This window comes from Pagrus pagrus (genome assembly GCF_965226575.1).
Source record: "Pagrus pagrus genome assembly, chromosome: 24".
Taxonomy (NCBI): Eukaryota; Metazoa; Chordata; class Actinopteri; order Spariformes; family Sparidae; genus Pagrus; species Pagrus pagrus.
In genome coordinates this window covers 6253402-6269200 of record NC_140206.1, presented here as the reverse complement: position 1 = coordinate 6269200, position 15799 = coordinate 6253402, and the positions used below count along the sequence as shown (strand labels likewise).

The following is a 15799-nucleotide window of genomic DNA, read 5'->3' as shown; positions in this document are numbered from 1 at the left end:
TTTTCCTTTCAGAACCAGCGGATCCACAAAGGGTGCCATATCCACTGCCCTCCACTCAGTCTTCACACATTTGACAATAAGAACAGCTTCTCTGGGCTTTAATACCAAACTCTGTGATTATAAAGACCGTTAAATGAACCTTTGTGAGAAGTTTAGTAAAGTTTCTTTCAGCCATTTAAAAAGAAATCACACAAAAAACACAAATAAACACCTCACTTTTATCTTCAGTTACACACATCACACATCAGATTTGTTTTTATATAAAAATAAAAGACTTTTTGCATTAACCCACATTGAAAAAAAAAACGCTAACAAAGAAATAAATTACTTTACACGGGTTAATCTAAATTCAGTTCATTTTGATCTTCACTGCATCCGTGCATGCTGAGAACGTGTACCGACGGCTACATACATTATGCACACAGCTGCAGAGGTTCTGGATCCCATTTGAAAACTCATTCATAAACTAAATAAACAGATGTTGAGATATTCAGGAATGTAAATCTGCTGCGCTGATCGAGTTATGACTGCTCCGGACGTTTTCTCCGTCGGAACATAAACAAAAAACACAACAGCGTTACAAAAGAAAAGAGCCGCTACTGTTCATCTTTGAGAAGTTCACGGGATTTCTGCAGTTTTGCACTTCTGGCATCCTTCTTCTGTTCACATGACACGGTTCAGAGACACATCATGAGACCCTAATTGGGGGTGGAAAGGTGTGAGGTGACCCCTGATGACAGTGTCTTGAGCCCTCGGGGGGCTTTCAGGAGCACCTCCAGCCTCGTGTTGAGCGCGTGATGTCACAACCCAGTGCACCCTGACACGGCGAGGAAGGACTCTGTCCGGCTTAACGAGAGAGGCTCTTTATGCTCTCTCGGTTCCCAAAAATCTGCTCCATATCAGCTCCGGGCTACAGCGATTGACTAACATACGAGATTCATTAAGGTCGGTGCATTTCAACAAGAAAACATGGCAGCTGAAAAAAGAAACAAGGCACACTCCATTTCAGCTGCAGAAGAGTTGGTATCTGGAGGGAAACATTATGCAACCAGTGCTTTTACAGGCTTGTGTGCCACATGAATGAGTGCAATCATTTCCAAGCTCTTGGCTTAAGAGACGAAGAAAGCAACGAGCGTAATGGGAGCAGACTGAGTGCAGACTGCGTGGAGAGAAAATAAAGACAAACATCTCCCAGTACCAACACGCAGATTCATGCTCACAAAACACACACACACACACAGAGTCTGTAACTCTTTCTCTGTCTTCATGCCCTCCCCCGCCATTCACGCCGCTTTGTCTTGCAGGCTTGTGTGCAGTTTCACTCCGAACATGGCCTCCCACTGCGTTCTGACCCAGGCCAGCAGACCCTGGAGGAGCTCGGTGCTCTCCGAGCGCACACACCACGTCTTCTCCTGTTTCACCGTCTGCAGCGAGAAAAGCACAACACGCAGAGACGACGAGAATTAAAGCAGTTAATCTCAGGGAAAATTCAACTCGACAACAGGCTGCTGTAACTGATATCGCATCGCTGAAAACATCCATTTCCTGGTCAGCGTTGTTAAGCTCTCAACGCACATGCTGAAGTTTACAATATGCCCACTCGCCCCGGATTGTTTTTCTTGATTGTCGCAGCTGTAATTAAACAAACTGTGGGTTGTGTTTGCAGATCACGGCGAAAAGAGGAACAATTAGAGGAATCAGTCGGTTTAGTGTTCTACTGTAGTAACTTTATGCACATGTGGAACGAATCAACACCAAACACGGCTCTATAAATACCTGTTTTTACAGTTTGATTCAGGGGCTTACAGCTCCCCCAAATACCAGACTTCATATGCAAAAGCTCATGTCTGATGACTTTATTTATCTAAGAGGCTGATTACTCATTTGTTTTTGTAGTTTGTTGGTTGTTTGAACCATTCCCTCATGTCTGACTGTTTAAGGACTTTTAATTGTTTTCTAACTTAACAAGCAAACTCAATTTCTTGTCTCTTCAACTTGTCTTTTCAGTCTTTCTGGTCTTTGTGGTCTTTCTTTGGTCTCTCTTTCTGGTCTTTCTTTCTGGTCTTTGTGGTCTCTGTGGTCTTTCTTTCTGGTCTTTGTGATCTTTCTTTCTGGTCTTTGTGATCTTTCTTTCTGGTCTCTCTGGTCTTTCTTTCTGGTCTTTGCGGTCTTTCTTTCTGGTCTTTGTGATCTTTCTGGTCTTTGCGGTCTTTCTTTCTGGTCTTTGTGATCTTTCTGGTCTCTGTGGTCTTTCTTTCTGGTCTTTGTGGTCTTTCTGGTCTCTGTGGTCTTTCTTTCTGGTCTTTGTGGTCTTTCGTTCTGGTCTTTGTGGTCTTTCTTTCTGGTCTTTGTGATCTTTCTTTCTGGTCTTTGTGATCTTTCTGGTCTTTCTTTCTGGTCTTTGCGGTCTTTCTTTCTGGTCTTTGTGATCTTTCTGGTCTCTGTGGTCTTTCTTTCTGGTCTCTGTGGTCTTTCTTTCTGGTCTTTGTGGTCTTTCGTTCTGGTCTTTGTGATCTTTCTTTCTGGTCTTTCTTTCTGGTCTTTGTGGTCTTTGTGATGTTTCTGGTCTTTGTGATCTTTCTTTCTGGTCTTTGTGATCTTTCTTTCTGGTCTTTGTGATGTTTCTGGTCTTTGTGATCTTTCTTTCTGGTCTTTGTGATCTTTCTTTCTGGTCTTTGTGGTCTTTCTTTCTGGTCTTTCTGATCTTTCTTTCTGGTCTTTGTGGTCTTTCTTTGTGGTCTTTGTGGTCTTTCTTTTTGGTCTTTGTGATCTTTCGTTCTGGTCTTTCTGGTCTTTGTGGTTTTTCATTCTTTTTCCTCCCTTCCCTTTTTAATGAATGAATCAACTCCTAAACCAATAGAAACAAAGCTGATATGTTAAAAAGGCTTCAGTCTGCTATCAAACCATTACTCTTTCTTTTTTCGTTTTTTCTGTTGAACTCTAAGCATGTGACGATGCTTGGCAGCTGGACGTGGATGTTTTTGTCGTACAGTGGAAGCAGCAGAATCACGTCCCATGACGTGCTGCATACTCACCTCATCATAAAGCTTGATATCCATCCTGCACTCGTCTGAAGGCCACAGGTGGACTGAGCTCACACAGCTGATGGGCAGCGTTTCTAAAACGGTGACGCTGCCGCTGCTCGGCTCTTTGTTTTCATCCGCCGTCAGGCTGTTGGAGCTCTTCGTCCACTGGTGATCCTCTCTGAGCAGGTACAGGGTCTCCCGGGTCGCCAGGACTGTCAGGGGCGTCCAGATATCCTCTGAAAGGAAAATATGACCTCATTTAAATGCATTTATCTTGCTTTTATCTTTACAACTATCTTTTCCCTCTTGAATTAAAAATAAAGCGGGTTTCAAGTGTCGATTTTAGCCTCTGATGTAGCACTACAGCTAACAGTCATAGGTCACTGATTTTAAAAGCTTTATAAAGTACCTTTCTGCTACAAAGATAAGTTTTGGTATCATATTTCATGTCAAATAGCTCCGTCTTCCGAGCAGCCAGCAGAGAGTAAAGGCAGATCGAGGCACGCTCAAATTAAAGCACTTGAAATTCCAGCGACGTGCACAGCTGCGTGTAGCCTGCAGCTACCTTGGCTTGGACAGACAGCGAGGCATCCTGCAGCAACGCTACACACACGTGCACGAAACCGCATGCATACCCATACGGTCGCCTGTCACTCAGTCCACTCAGGACGACAGATTTCTGCATCTTTTTATGAGAAAGGTTGTTAACACGGGTCTTTGACAGGCACTTCACGTCAGCTGCTTCCCCACAAATCACATCCTCTCCTCCACATTTTCCTCTTGGTTTTATCTTGAAGGAAATAAAAAAATCCTGCATCCATTTTCTTATTATTACTCCCATTTAGCATATTTTCCTGGCACCTCTTTTTATTTCTAGGGTTGCAGGACTATTATGAGGGCTTTTACTGCGGCATTAACTCTTGGCTCTCTTCCTGCTGGTTGAAATGAATGTTTATGATCTGGCTGATTCTACTTTTTCTCGAGCTACATGACCTAAATACAAGAGAAATGTACCTTTAGTTGCTTTCTACATAAACAGCGCTGGTGTGAACCCAGAGAGGAAAAAGACAGGAGCGTGTCTTATTATGTAATTAGCGTTAACAGCACTGCTCTTTTCACCCTCTGACGCCCCTATACATGACATGTCGAGTCTTGAAATCTCATCTTTCCTCTAATGAGTGAACATGTAGAATAACAAGAGTCGGAGCGTCAGTTGGAAAAACACAGGTGAAGGCAGATCCCTCACAGATATTTTGTAAGGAATGTAAAGATCCTTATGGAGGAGGATTAGAGCCTCTGTAAAAACTTAGTTTAAACTCAGAAATCAGATATTATTTTGTCTGATTTCTGACTTTTTTTGTTCTCTATCTATATATAAAAGTTTAAAAGGTTTTCTGCAGAACGAGTGGATGTATCACCTTGCAGAACGAACGCCAGAATGTAGAAAAACTGCAGCTGACCGTCCTCCACATCAGCCTGGATGTCTTCACACACTAGAGGCCTGACAGATGAAAAGAAATCAAAGATTACTTCACATATATTAGCACAAAATCTCCTTTCACCCCACCAACTGTGCAGTTAAAAGACTTGATGATGTTTTCATCAAGCACAGTGTTGTGGTGGCTTGTGGCTGCCAGGTGCTGTTTGAGATGGAAGCGCTTCAGCGTCAGGAAAGGGGGGATAATTGACATAATAACAGCTGACGGGTCTTGGATTGTTCGGAGACTGTGGTTAGCTGAAGATAGCTGCTGATTTGATTTGTTCTTAGTTTTTGATTATCGAGCTGTGAGGGGCCTGAGGACTGATGACATTTGGAGATTGGAGGTATATGTGAGTGTTGGGACGTGGTTATTTTAACCTACTTGTCATAAAAATGCACATTTTTCATTTCCAAATCTTCTCCTCATGTTTTCCAGGTTGCCAAAACAGCTACAAAGACTTGTGTTTAATCACTCCCAGCTTTTTTTTTTTTTGCTCGTTTTGCTCTTGTTTGTGAGAAACGTTCCTTCTCTGAAATAATACTTCTTGTGTTTTTTTTAGCGAGAACCTAAAAAAGCTACCGCCTTCTGTTTTGGTGAGAAAAACATACAATAAAAAAGGGCGTATAAAAACTACTGGAGGTGACACGACATGACACGCATTCTTCGGGATTTGTAGCAGAACACATGTTACAAATTAAGATGTGGTTTTCCAGCTAATTTAGCAGCGCAGTTTCACAAAATGAAGTCGAAAAAAGCTGATTGTAATCAACTAAAGATGTGTCAGAAATGTGCAGTGTTAGAACTCCCTTTGATTAACACCTTCCAACAACCACATACAAATGTGCACAACACTGTTTAGACCACATCTTTCAGCACACAGACAAATAAAATAAAAGTTGACGGCCATTTTCTCCCGGCTTCCCAATGGTTACGCATGTGTGTGGAGGCTGGGTGGAGCGTACCAGAGGTGGTGCTGAGGGTTGAGTCTCGTGGTGGAGATGGACTTCAGCTTGCTGTCTGACTTGTGGGCCATCTCACGCACAATTCCTAAACGAATCACAACGAAATCAAAGAAAAGCACCAAGAATAGAAAAGTCTTGAACACAAATGTGAAGTCATTGTGAACAAGAGTATAGAAGCTTTGAGAGGCCAGTGCTGAATAAATAAATAAGTACATTTTCAGTGTGTTTTTGTTTTCATCTGTGAAAAAAATAGTTTTGCCAATTTTTTTAATAACAACTCACCGGGAAGAAAACTAAATTGATACTGGTGTAATTCATCCACTTGTGGCCACAATGAGAATTACGAAAATAAACAAAAATGATCCTAATAAATTAATTAACTAACTGTTAAAATTAAAAAATGATGTAGGAAAACAGAAAAAACTGGATCTTGTAAAATTGTTACCCTTTTTAGTTCTCAGGCAGTGCAAAAAAAACCAAAAACCATATTACAAAAATGAACAAAAATGATCCTAATAAATATATAAATAAATAAACAAACTGCCAAAATGAAAAAAAAAATATATATATATTTTTTTTTTATTCGAAAAAGTGGATCACCCAATTTAATTTAATTTAATTTAAAGTGTGAACTCAACTTAAGAAATAACTAGATATAGTTTTTGATGGTTAATTTTCAATATTTTTTAAGTTATATGTCGATAAATTGTGGGAGTAACCAAAGAAAAAACAATTTCAAAACAAAGCAACAACTAAAAGAAAAGATGGATTAAGACACATGATTTTAACCACCGGGAATAAAAGCATATTTTCAAGATTTATTATGAAGTCAGAGAAAACAACTCACTTCAACCTGAAAAGGGCTGCAGTAGCCTAAAAATGTCACACCCAAATATTCTTGGCAAAGAAGTCTACACACACAAAAGCCAAACTCAATCTGAGACTTCTTCTTGTATTGTTACTCCGATAAGAAAGCCAAAAGGTTTCTAGTTGCAGGTGTAAGATTTCAGCTGCATAGACTCGGTGGGTGAGAAAATGCTGGGAACACAATGCGCTGGGTCACGCTCACATCCACTTATTGTAGCGTATCATTGAGTGTGACAACAATACGGGGCAGAGAGGATATCTGCAGTGTGGCTTCACAGTCAAGTCTGAATAGGCGGACTTCAAAAGGATTTAAAGGGACACTGGGGAGGAGCGGGGAAGAAAGAGGACAATGACGGGTTAACGGTGCCTCATCAATACCCATCTTAGGATGGAGGTCAATGTCATTTTCTCACATGGGTCACATGTTTTACAAACGTATATTTCCAGAAGTGTGTCTGTGGCTCCCTTCAACTCATGTCTATGCATTTCTGTGCTCTACTATTCATACATTTGCCCGGCTGGAGACTGAATGTTACTAATTTAGGGGTTGCGAGTTGAATCTAAGGCATTGTGACATAATTATTGGAGTGGAAAATAGGAAAAAAACAAAGATTATTACGTTTTTGCAACTTTGTTTTTAATTTAAGGCCTCTAGAATTTAGTGCTATTATTATTTAATGAATTAATCTCAAAGTATGGCTGGGTGTTGTACTAGATGTTTACAAAAATGCTAACATTTCTTTTTATATTTACCAAAATGGGTCCACAAATACATCAGTGTTTAATTCAGTCAGGCACGCGAGGTCTAAAACTGTGCTTCAAACCGGAGCCATCTGATCTGAGATTTGTCTGCAGAAAACATTTCTACTACTTAAGAAAATTATCCAGCATTATCAAATGCGTCAGTGTTTAATTTCGTCTTAACCAAACACAGCCATACGGCCACTTCCTGACTTAAATTTAAGGAACTATCTGATCAAAGAATAAAGTAAAGTAAACAACACTGGGAAGCATTCACCAAGCATTCGATGCCAACTTTCAGAGCTACGGAGCTGTTTCAGTCGGTGTTCAAGAAGTATTTCTGTTCAGTAACCAGTCTTATAGGAGATCAGATGGGAATGTGACTCAACATGCACCCTGTAGCAGAGGCTGTAGGCAGACATTTCTTCTTATGAAGACTTCTAAAACATTTGGGATGCTGTGTAAAGCAAACAAAAACAGAATGCAATCTTTTTCAAATAAACTATGTTTACCAACAACAGTTTTCCGAAGTGCTGAGCCTGTGTAGTAATCTCCTTTATACAAACGTGTATTTGACAAAGTGGTGAACGTCGCCTCATCCTTGCTTGTGAACGACTGAGCTTTTTGAGGATGCCCCTTTCATACCCAATCGTGATACTATCACCTGTTACCAGTGAACCTGTTTACCTGTAGAAAGTTTGTGGAGCTTTCTACAACGTTCTCAGTCTTTTGTTGCTCCTGTCCCGGCTTGTTTGGAATGTGTTGCTGGCTTCATACATTTACTAAAAGCACTGAAGTTGATGAGGTAAACATCAAGTATATTATTACCTCCACCAAGGAGGTTATGTTTTCACCAATGTCAGTTTGTTAGTTGGTTGGTTGGTTAGTTGGTTGGTTGGTTGGTTGGTTTGCTGGTTGGTTGGTTGGCTGGTTGGTTTGCTGTGTGGTTGGTTGGTTGGTTGGTTTGCTGTGTGGTTGGTTGGTTGGCTGATTGGTTTGCTGGTTGGTTGGTTTGTTGGTTGGGTTTGCTGGTTGGGTGGTTGGATTGCTGGTTGGTTGGTTTTCTGGTTGGTGGTTGGTTTGCTGGTTGGTTGGTTGGCTGGTTGGTTTGCTGGTTGGTTGGTTGGTTGGTTGGTTGGTTTGTTAGTTGGTTTGTTAGTTGGTGTGCTGGTTGGGTGGTTGGTTTGCTGGTTTGTTGGTCTGTTGGTTGGTTTGATGGTTTGCTGTATGGTTGGTTGGTTTGCCTGTTGGTTGGGTTGTCAGCAGAATTTCACAAAAACTAATGAATGTATTTCCACCAAACTTGGATGGAGGATGGGCCTTAGGCCAGAACTGGCTACATTACCTTTTGGTGCGGCTCTGGATAAAGGGAAAGATCCAGGATTTTATTCTCACTTTCTTATCATTCTGAGAGATTCAACATTCTTTCATTTTTTTCATTTTTCAGGGAACAATACTTGGATCTTGATGGAAAAAAAAAATCAGATGTATTAAGGTGGCTGGTATTTATGAGAGTGTCCAAAAGGGGACTGTTGGGCCTTGGTGGAGATAAGTGCTCTATTTGGTGCTATTCTAGTCTTTGTACTGTTTTCAATAGAGTATATGTCAAAAAGTATTAGTAAATGATCACATTTTGTTTCATTTTGCATTGCCTCACAACTATTTTAGAGTCGGTGTGCCAGAAGTCAAATACAAAATGTTCTACTTTGGCACCAAAATCCTTTCTCTTCTCAAAAACTTTGGTTGTTTAATCTTTTAACATTTCAATTGTCAAAATTCAGTTGATTCTTCTTCAAACCGTGTTACTGTTGGATGAAAAAGGTATCATTCATGCCCTGTTCTCTGTCCTTGCTGCTGTTTTTAAACACAAAAATGTCAGTTTAAATCAGATTCATTTCTGTTTTAGGTCTTGTAATCTTTTCTTTTTTAAAGTAAAATGTCCAGTAAACAGCCTCAAAATGTGACAGATAGCTTGACCGCTTTCACAAAAATCTGTATTGGACTTGAGTCAAAGTCTCTCACATTGTTGGAGCAACACTTTCACGTGATGAGAAGAAACACTGAGAGTCATATGAACCAAAAGACCATGTAACGTGTAAGCGTGGACAGTTTTAGCAATGTGCCATCCAAGATCGCAATCACAAGTAAGCAAAGGTGACTGGCCGAGCGTGTTAAGTTTTCAGTGCATGGTCTTTGGTTGGTGTTCTGGTCTTTGTCAGTTCTGCTTCCTCTTGTTTCAGTCCCAGACTTTTTGGCTGCCTCCACCACCAACACCAGTGTCCCTGATGGATTTTCACATGAAATCGAATACAATGCCAATGAAATAGGTTAGGATTAGATTTTCAATTTCCCCCAAAACAATGTTCTCTCTCCCTCCTGAACACTATAAACTCATTGAGGTGATACATCCATCACTCAAATCTCCTCTTACACAGTTTGAGTTCAACAACAAAAACTGACAAATTCCTCTATGTGAGAGAAAACAACGGGCCAACGAAAACAGAAGATCAGTAACAGACTCTTCCAGATTCCAGCGGTCTCGTGTTATCTCATGTTTCAATAAAGTTGTATCAGACTCGGTTTGTTTCTCAGCTCCAGAAAACTGTCCATGTTATAACCACATCCTTTCTCTCTTCCAGCCAGCGACTCCTTCGTCATTCCAGTTGTGGTTTTCGACTTTGTCCACATGATGGGAGCCAGCTTGGACGATAGACGGTATTTGTTATGGTTAAGCTTTTCCGCACTTCTTTGAACAGAATAGTACAACAGCTGTTTTGGGGTTAATTTGGCATTAGGAAAACAGAGTTTGCCATAACAGCAACTTACTTATCTTTGTCGTCAATGAAGGGAATATAAACATACACGCACTTTACACGTAGGTATCTGGCATCCAAACATCAGATTGTCATGCTTGTTTTTATAATACACCTGGAAGGGAACCATTATTTGTGTTTTTCACTTGTCTGCTCTGTCTCAGACAATCTCTGTGGTCTTCCTGAGAGCAATCTGGAATCATTTTCAGCCATGAAGAACACAACGCAACAAATGAGCTGTTTATGAAATTAGATAGAAAAAGCTCTCAGAGGACAGACGGGAAGCTAGAGAAGAAGAAAGAAAAGCAAAGTATGTTTTGGAAAATGCCTCTAAAATGTCATTAAAGGGATTTGCAGCAAATTCACAAAAGCTTTTAAACAGTCTGCCCATTCCTCCTGGAAGACAGTTCAGAAGGACTTATAAAATAAAACAAGATTTACTTGAATTTCACTGAGAGTAACCAACTATTTCTAATAGTTTTTACTTTATTGTAATCCCTAAACCATAACCCTAATGCTGCTGTGGCTAACCCTGGCTTTATGGCACTAAACCCTGGCGCTGATCTCCGACCCTAACTTTGGTGAAGCAAACCCTGACCCTGAACCCGGCTTTACTGGATTAAACCCTTGCCCTGACCCAAACCCTAACTTTGTTGAAGCAAACCCTGACCCTGGCTTTATTGGATTAAACCCTAGCCCTGACAATAACCCAAGTTTTATTGGATTAAACCCTAACCCTGACCATAACCCAAGCTTTATTGGCGTAAACTCTGGCCCTGGCTTTATTGGATTGAACCCTAGCCCTGAGCATAACTGACGTTTTACTGGATTGAACCCTAGTCGTGACCATAACTGACGTTTTTTTGGATTGAACCCTAGCCATAACCGTAACCCAAGTTTTATTGGATTAAACCCTAGCCGTGACCATAACCCACATTTTATTGGATTAAACCCTAGCCCTGACCGTAACCCAGGTTTTTACCACCACTCTGAATCCAATTGGAAATTCCTTGCAATCGGGTCAGTCTCTCGATTTAGGTGGTTCTATAAGGCAATTTTATTCTGATTTGGCTATTATTGTGATTGTCATTGGAAAAGTAGGATCCTTGTAAACACGGCAAATGGCAGTTTAAGAAAATCATACCGGTTTATCCGTCATAACTGTACATTGTCTATACTTTTAAAACGTGTGTCAGTTGTTTGTGTTTTTTGTTTTTTACCATGTTTTTAATGCTGCCTTCTGGGTCCGGCCTCTTTTTAAATATCAAAAAAATGTTTCATTGCCTGGTTGAATAAAGGAAGAAAACTGAGATTTTATGAAAGAAGGAATGAATTAAACTTAAAAAGTCAAGAAAACAATGACTGGGCTTCTTGTTGTTCAACTGTATGAGAAGCTAGAAGATCATGAATCACTTTCCATGTACTTCCAAAACTATTTACTTGATTGCTTTTGAGTGAAAGCTGGACAGAAACAGTTGTGGAAAAAGTGGCTTTTCTAATCCTCTGTTTTATGGCTGTGTTCAGTATCTTGTATCCTCAAAATGTTAAAATGCAACCGTAATCATGAAAAAATACCTCCATGCGTCACATTCTCTATTTCAAATTTCTCCACAAATGTGGTATTATATGTCCTAGAACTGAGCAGCAATACTTTTTTCATATGTGCCAAGATGTTTTCCTGTTTGCTCCTCACGTTTAGAGGCTGCCTATTGTCAAATTAATTTTCCATATTTTTTCCAGACATTCCAGGCCCGAGCAGGAGCCCCCATCTAATAAAAGGTTTTCCTCTCAGCCGCTGGTCCTCCCTCACAGACGAGTAGTTGGTCTGGGCAGGATGTGCTCAGTCTGTGTGAACCCAATACAAAGGGGGCAGAAATCTGCGTCACGCAGCACACATATGGTATAGTATTAGCTTGTGAGGGGAGTAGCTTGGGTTTCTGTGGTACAATGTCTGTGAGGGGAACATGCTGTTCCAATACCTGCCTCAGGGATTCAACAGTACAACTTGTTTTTAATCTAAATTAGTCTGTGGTTTATCGTGTGGCATCTTCCCTCAAAGCGCCCTGAGGAAAAGTGCTGAAACCAGTGAAACCAGTAAGTACAGAGAGAGAGCAGGGTCAGTGAGTTTCTATTTTCAGAAAATACAACCTCCTTTATGTGTTTTCCATACGTTAAGCACAAACCATTTTCCACTTTGCTTCTATTTGGCAGGGTTTCGTTTACCTGTCAAGAGGCCAAAAAAGCGCTTGCAACGTAAGTTGTCCCGTACGAGTAGAGTGTAGGCCGGGCCCCCGTCCCCAAACTCCATGTGGATGCTCTGAGAGCCAAGTCCCACCTCCAGGTAGCTGAGCTCCATGATTGGGCGGCTGTCCCGCTTCTGCAGCCAATCGGACAGGTGGCCTCTGCTGGGAGGAAAGGACGTCGAGGCATCAGAAAATTGTGCCGTCACGGTGAGACAGATTAAATGGTTTACTTGATCTCTGACACTTGGAGGTGCCACTGCCAGAACAACACTTTAAAGAGTGTTTGTTAAAGCCAAAGTTTACTCAGTACAATCGTGGTAATAACTAATGTAATACCTCGTCGAGATATAAGGTCAAAATAATAAGGTTGCTGCACAGTGCCTAGAACAAGAGAAGTCAGTTCCTCTGGTCTAAATTAACTTGTAAGAGCCATCACAGCACCGGCTCATGTCTGAAGGTAATCGATCTTGTTTGGACGAGAGAAGAAAAGCTTTTCATCTGTGCGACAGAGGAGAGAAGAAATAACAAAAGGGGCTAAAACTAACAGGAGGAGAAAAGACTCCACAGACACTGCGAGGTCAATGTGTTCTCAAGATGTGACCCAGAAACCTGTGCAGGTTATGCAATATAATCCACATCCTAAACGGAGGGTGTGGGACGACACACCAGCGTTAGAAGTCATAATTGTTAACTGCAGCTTGGCGCCCTCTTTTGTATCAGTGTCCACACCAGCAGGATTTAATTACTTTTTTTGATAAATTGGAATGTGTTGCGTCAATATCTCACTGACCTAATCCTACCTTAAGGGTTCATTTATTTCATTTTGTATTCTGTTTCCTTCTGAGTTGTTCACAAAACCATTCGTGGTCGAGGTCCACCTGCTCTCGGTGACACCGAGAAGAGAAATTTACTTCTGTTTGCTCTGTATATGTCTCACCTATTGTGTTGTATGAATGTTCAGTTTTTTCCTCCAAATAGAGGGCAGCATATCACCAGAATAATCACAAAGTTCTGCTTACTATACTCTTTCTTGTAGTTGTCTTTGCCTGTAGCTACTAGCTGCCATTAGCTAGTTAGCTGTGCAGCTAGTGGCTCTATTAGCCGACTGGTGAAGGTCAGCTTGAAGACTGGGGATACAGTATGGAGGCGATTTACAGCAGCCCCAACAACGAGTATGACTCTGGGGAAGACAAAGACGGCAGTCGGGGACAGGTGCGGTATAAAGAGTGTGAAAGAGTTGAGCATCAGCAGTAGGAACATTTTCCCATCCTACTCTGTGAATTGAGGATTAATGTCCACCAAACCAGATGTGATTGTGGAAAAAGACAAACTCGACTGTTTTGGTGAGTTTTATTTTGTTTATGTGTGTTTAGAGAGAAACTTGGTGTATGTTGTGTTTTCGGTTAAATAAGGGAAATAGGTCTAAGACAATTTACAGTCTTGACATGCTGTGAGTTCATTTTGTTTATCTATTAGACTAAAAAAAGCTAAGACGGCTTTTGAAACGTAGCAAAGTCACAGCTTGCAGCCATCAGACTATAGCCTCGTTCCGGTATAGCTTTCACACTGTTGTTTCTTCACACTCTGCTGATAGCGCAAGTTAATTTTTTGAAATGTTTAAAACTGAAATTCTGGCCATATCTTACACATCGCACCTTAACAAGTGTTATTTGAGGAGGTTTAACTTCTAGAAATTGAGGGTCCAAGCATAGAAGAAGAGACAATTTTGTGCTAAATTGAACTGAAAATGTCGTATTTTAGTACATTCATGATAACTTTTTACTTCCTAATTTCTTTTTCTTTCCTTTTACCAAAAATGAAGACATAATTAGTGCAAAAATACATAATACTGCAAGAAAGGATTATACTTGTTTTACTCACTGAGTTTCTGACATCATTTCCAAGAAATAGATTCTCTGGTTTGACACCACCAGCAGAGAGGGAACCTCCCCTGGCTCCCCAAATTTGACAGCTGACATCTGAAGGCACAGCAAAAAGGATACATGACATAACTCATACAGCATCATAATTAGCATCATAAGGCCGTAAATTCAATACCGAGCTATTAACAACGCCAGTTTTTCCCAAGCTCTATAGGGGTTTAAAACAAACCTCTAGAGCAAGGTCTTGCTTAATTTCCTCCAGAACAACACAAGAAGTAAAAGCCTGAGTGAAAGAGCGAGCAGCCCCTGTCACTGGATAAACAAACAGAACCAAGATGAATGGAGCGGGACCTCCTGTTTCCAGCTGTGGTCCTGTTCCGCTCTTTGCTCCTCGTCCAGGTGTCCGACAGAGACAAGCGCTAGCCTGCTGATTTGAAGAGCTCCCAGGATGCACTGCATATTAAAAAAGGTCTCGAGGAACGCTGAGTGACAGCGGGGCTTGTCAAAGAAGCTACGAAAGAAGAAGAGGAAGAAACTCTGGGTTGAATGGGCTCCTGGGAGTCACTGACTGCGTTCATCCCGGCCCGACTGAGATGAAACCGCAGCTGTAGGTCTTAAAGTTGTCACCACCCGTTAAGCTGGAATCTTCTGGCCATTAGGGAGACACGTTAGAGGACTTTTTAAAACCGCAGTCACAGAGAAACAATAACAGGGACATAAAAACATTGTGCTGCTACATTTAAGCAATCACTCACAAGCAGTCGTCATGGGCAAAACTCTGCTTAAACAGTAGAGTCTGGCAGGAATATGGTTTCCTGCCCTAATATAAGCTCCAGTAAAGACTTAAAAGCCCTGAAAACATATTTTCTATCAATCAGCTTCTTACTGTGAGCGCTGGAGTCTGACATGAACTGAAGATTGTTGAATTTCTGGTTTTTGTTTGGGCTTTCTCGCTGATTTAATGAGACATGGCTCAGTTGGGAAAAAAAGTGATGTCACACATTTCCTGCACCAATCAGACTTCGGCAATACTGCCGATGACGGCGATGAGGTTTGTTTGCTTACGTTGCCAGCATTGTTCGTCAAAGCTGATCCACCCAAATGGGCCCAGTTTTGAGTGTTCGCCTCAGCTGGTTAGCGTAGCTTAGCATACGCCTGCCTACCAGCACCTCTAGAGAATTAACATCTTTGATTTTGTTTGTTTAATCTTTATAAAACTCGAATGGAAAACAGACAATTACCGGTTTTAGTGGTGGTTATGTGACTACTTCTTACAGTCCACTGTTTGTTGGTTATATAGACATGAGTATTTTATGTTACAGAGAAATACCTGAGATAGAAAAAACATGTCAAGGAAACTCAACCTAGTACAAACTGGGTCAGACTTGCTACAATCTATTTTACTTTTTTCCCCCATATTTCCTTTCCTTTTTCTAAACTTCTCCCTCTTATTGTTCCCCAACACACACCCTCACACTGCCACAAAATGTCTACAACATACGCTGCCAACATCCCAGTAATTTTCCTTCTCCCTTTATTTAATTTCTGTCCTCCCACAATGTGCTTATCCCGTCTTGTTTCCTAATATGCCTCGTTGTGTCTCGTCTTGTCTCGCTTGTTACTTGCTTCACTGAGTAAAAGCTGGATATATACTTGCATTTAAAGTTGGCATGATGGCTGCCTCACGTATCCTGCGTCTGTTTGGTTTGGTTGTGCACGTCCTCAAACATTAACGCTACGTGAACACAAGACGCAAACTGCACTTGAATGGTAGGGTCAGCGC

At 41.1% G+C, this 15799-nt stretch overlaps 1 protein-coding gene across 3 annotated transcripts in view; it reads right to left on the bottom strand.

Annotated features, from left to right (window-relative positions):
- Nucleotides 1–204: 204 nt before the first annotated feature.
- stk11ip (serine/threonine kinase 11 interacting protein) overlaps nt 205–15799 on the bottom strand; it is a 29228-nt gene continuing 13633 nt past the window's right edge. For 2 of the 3 annotated variants that reach the window (XM_084347399.1, XM_084347400.1), the window contains exons 21-26: nt 14015–14112; nt 12114–12295; nt 5470–5554; nt 4445–4527; nt 3036–3262; nt 205–1424 (exon numbers count right to left, since the gene is read on the bottom strand). In XM_084347399.1, the coding sequence (XP_084203525.1) occupies nt 1284–1424; nt 3036–3262; nt 4445–4527; nt 5470–5554; nt 12114–12295; nt 14015–14112 (816 nt within the window). In that variant the 3' untranslated portion in view covers nt 205–1283. The remainder of the gene's footprint in view (nt 1425–3035; nt 3263–4444; nt 4528–5469; nt 5555–12113; nt 12296–14014; nt 14113–15799) is intronic. The other variant, XM_084347401.1, reaches the window with a different exon arrangement.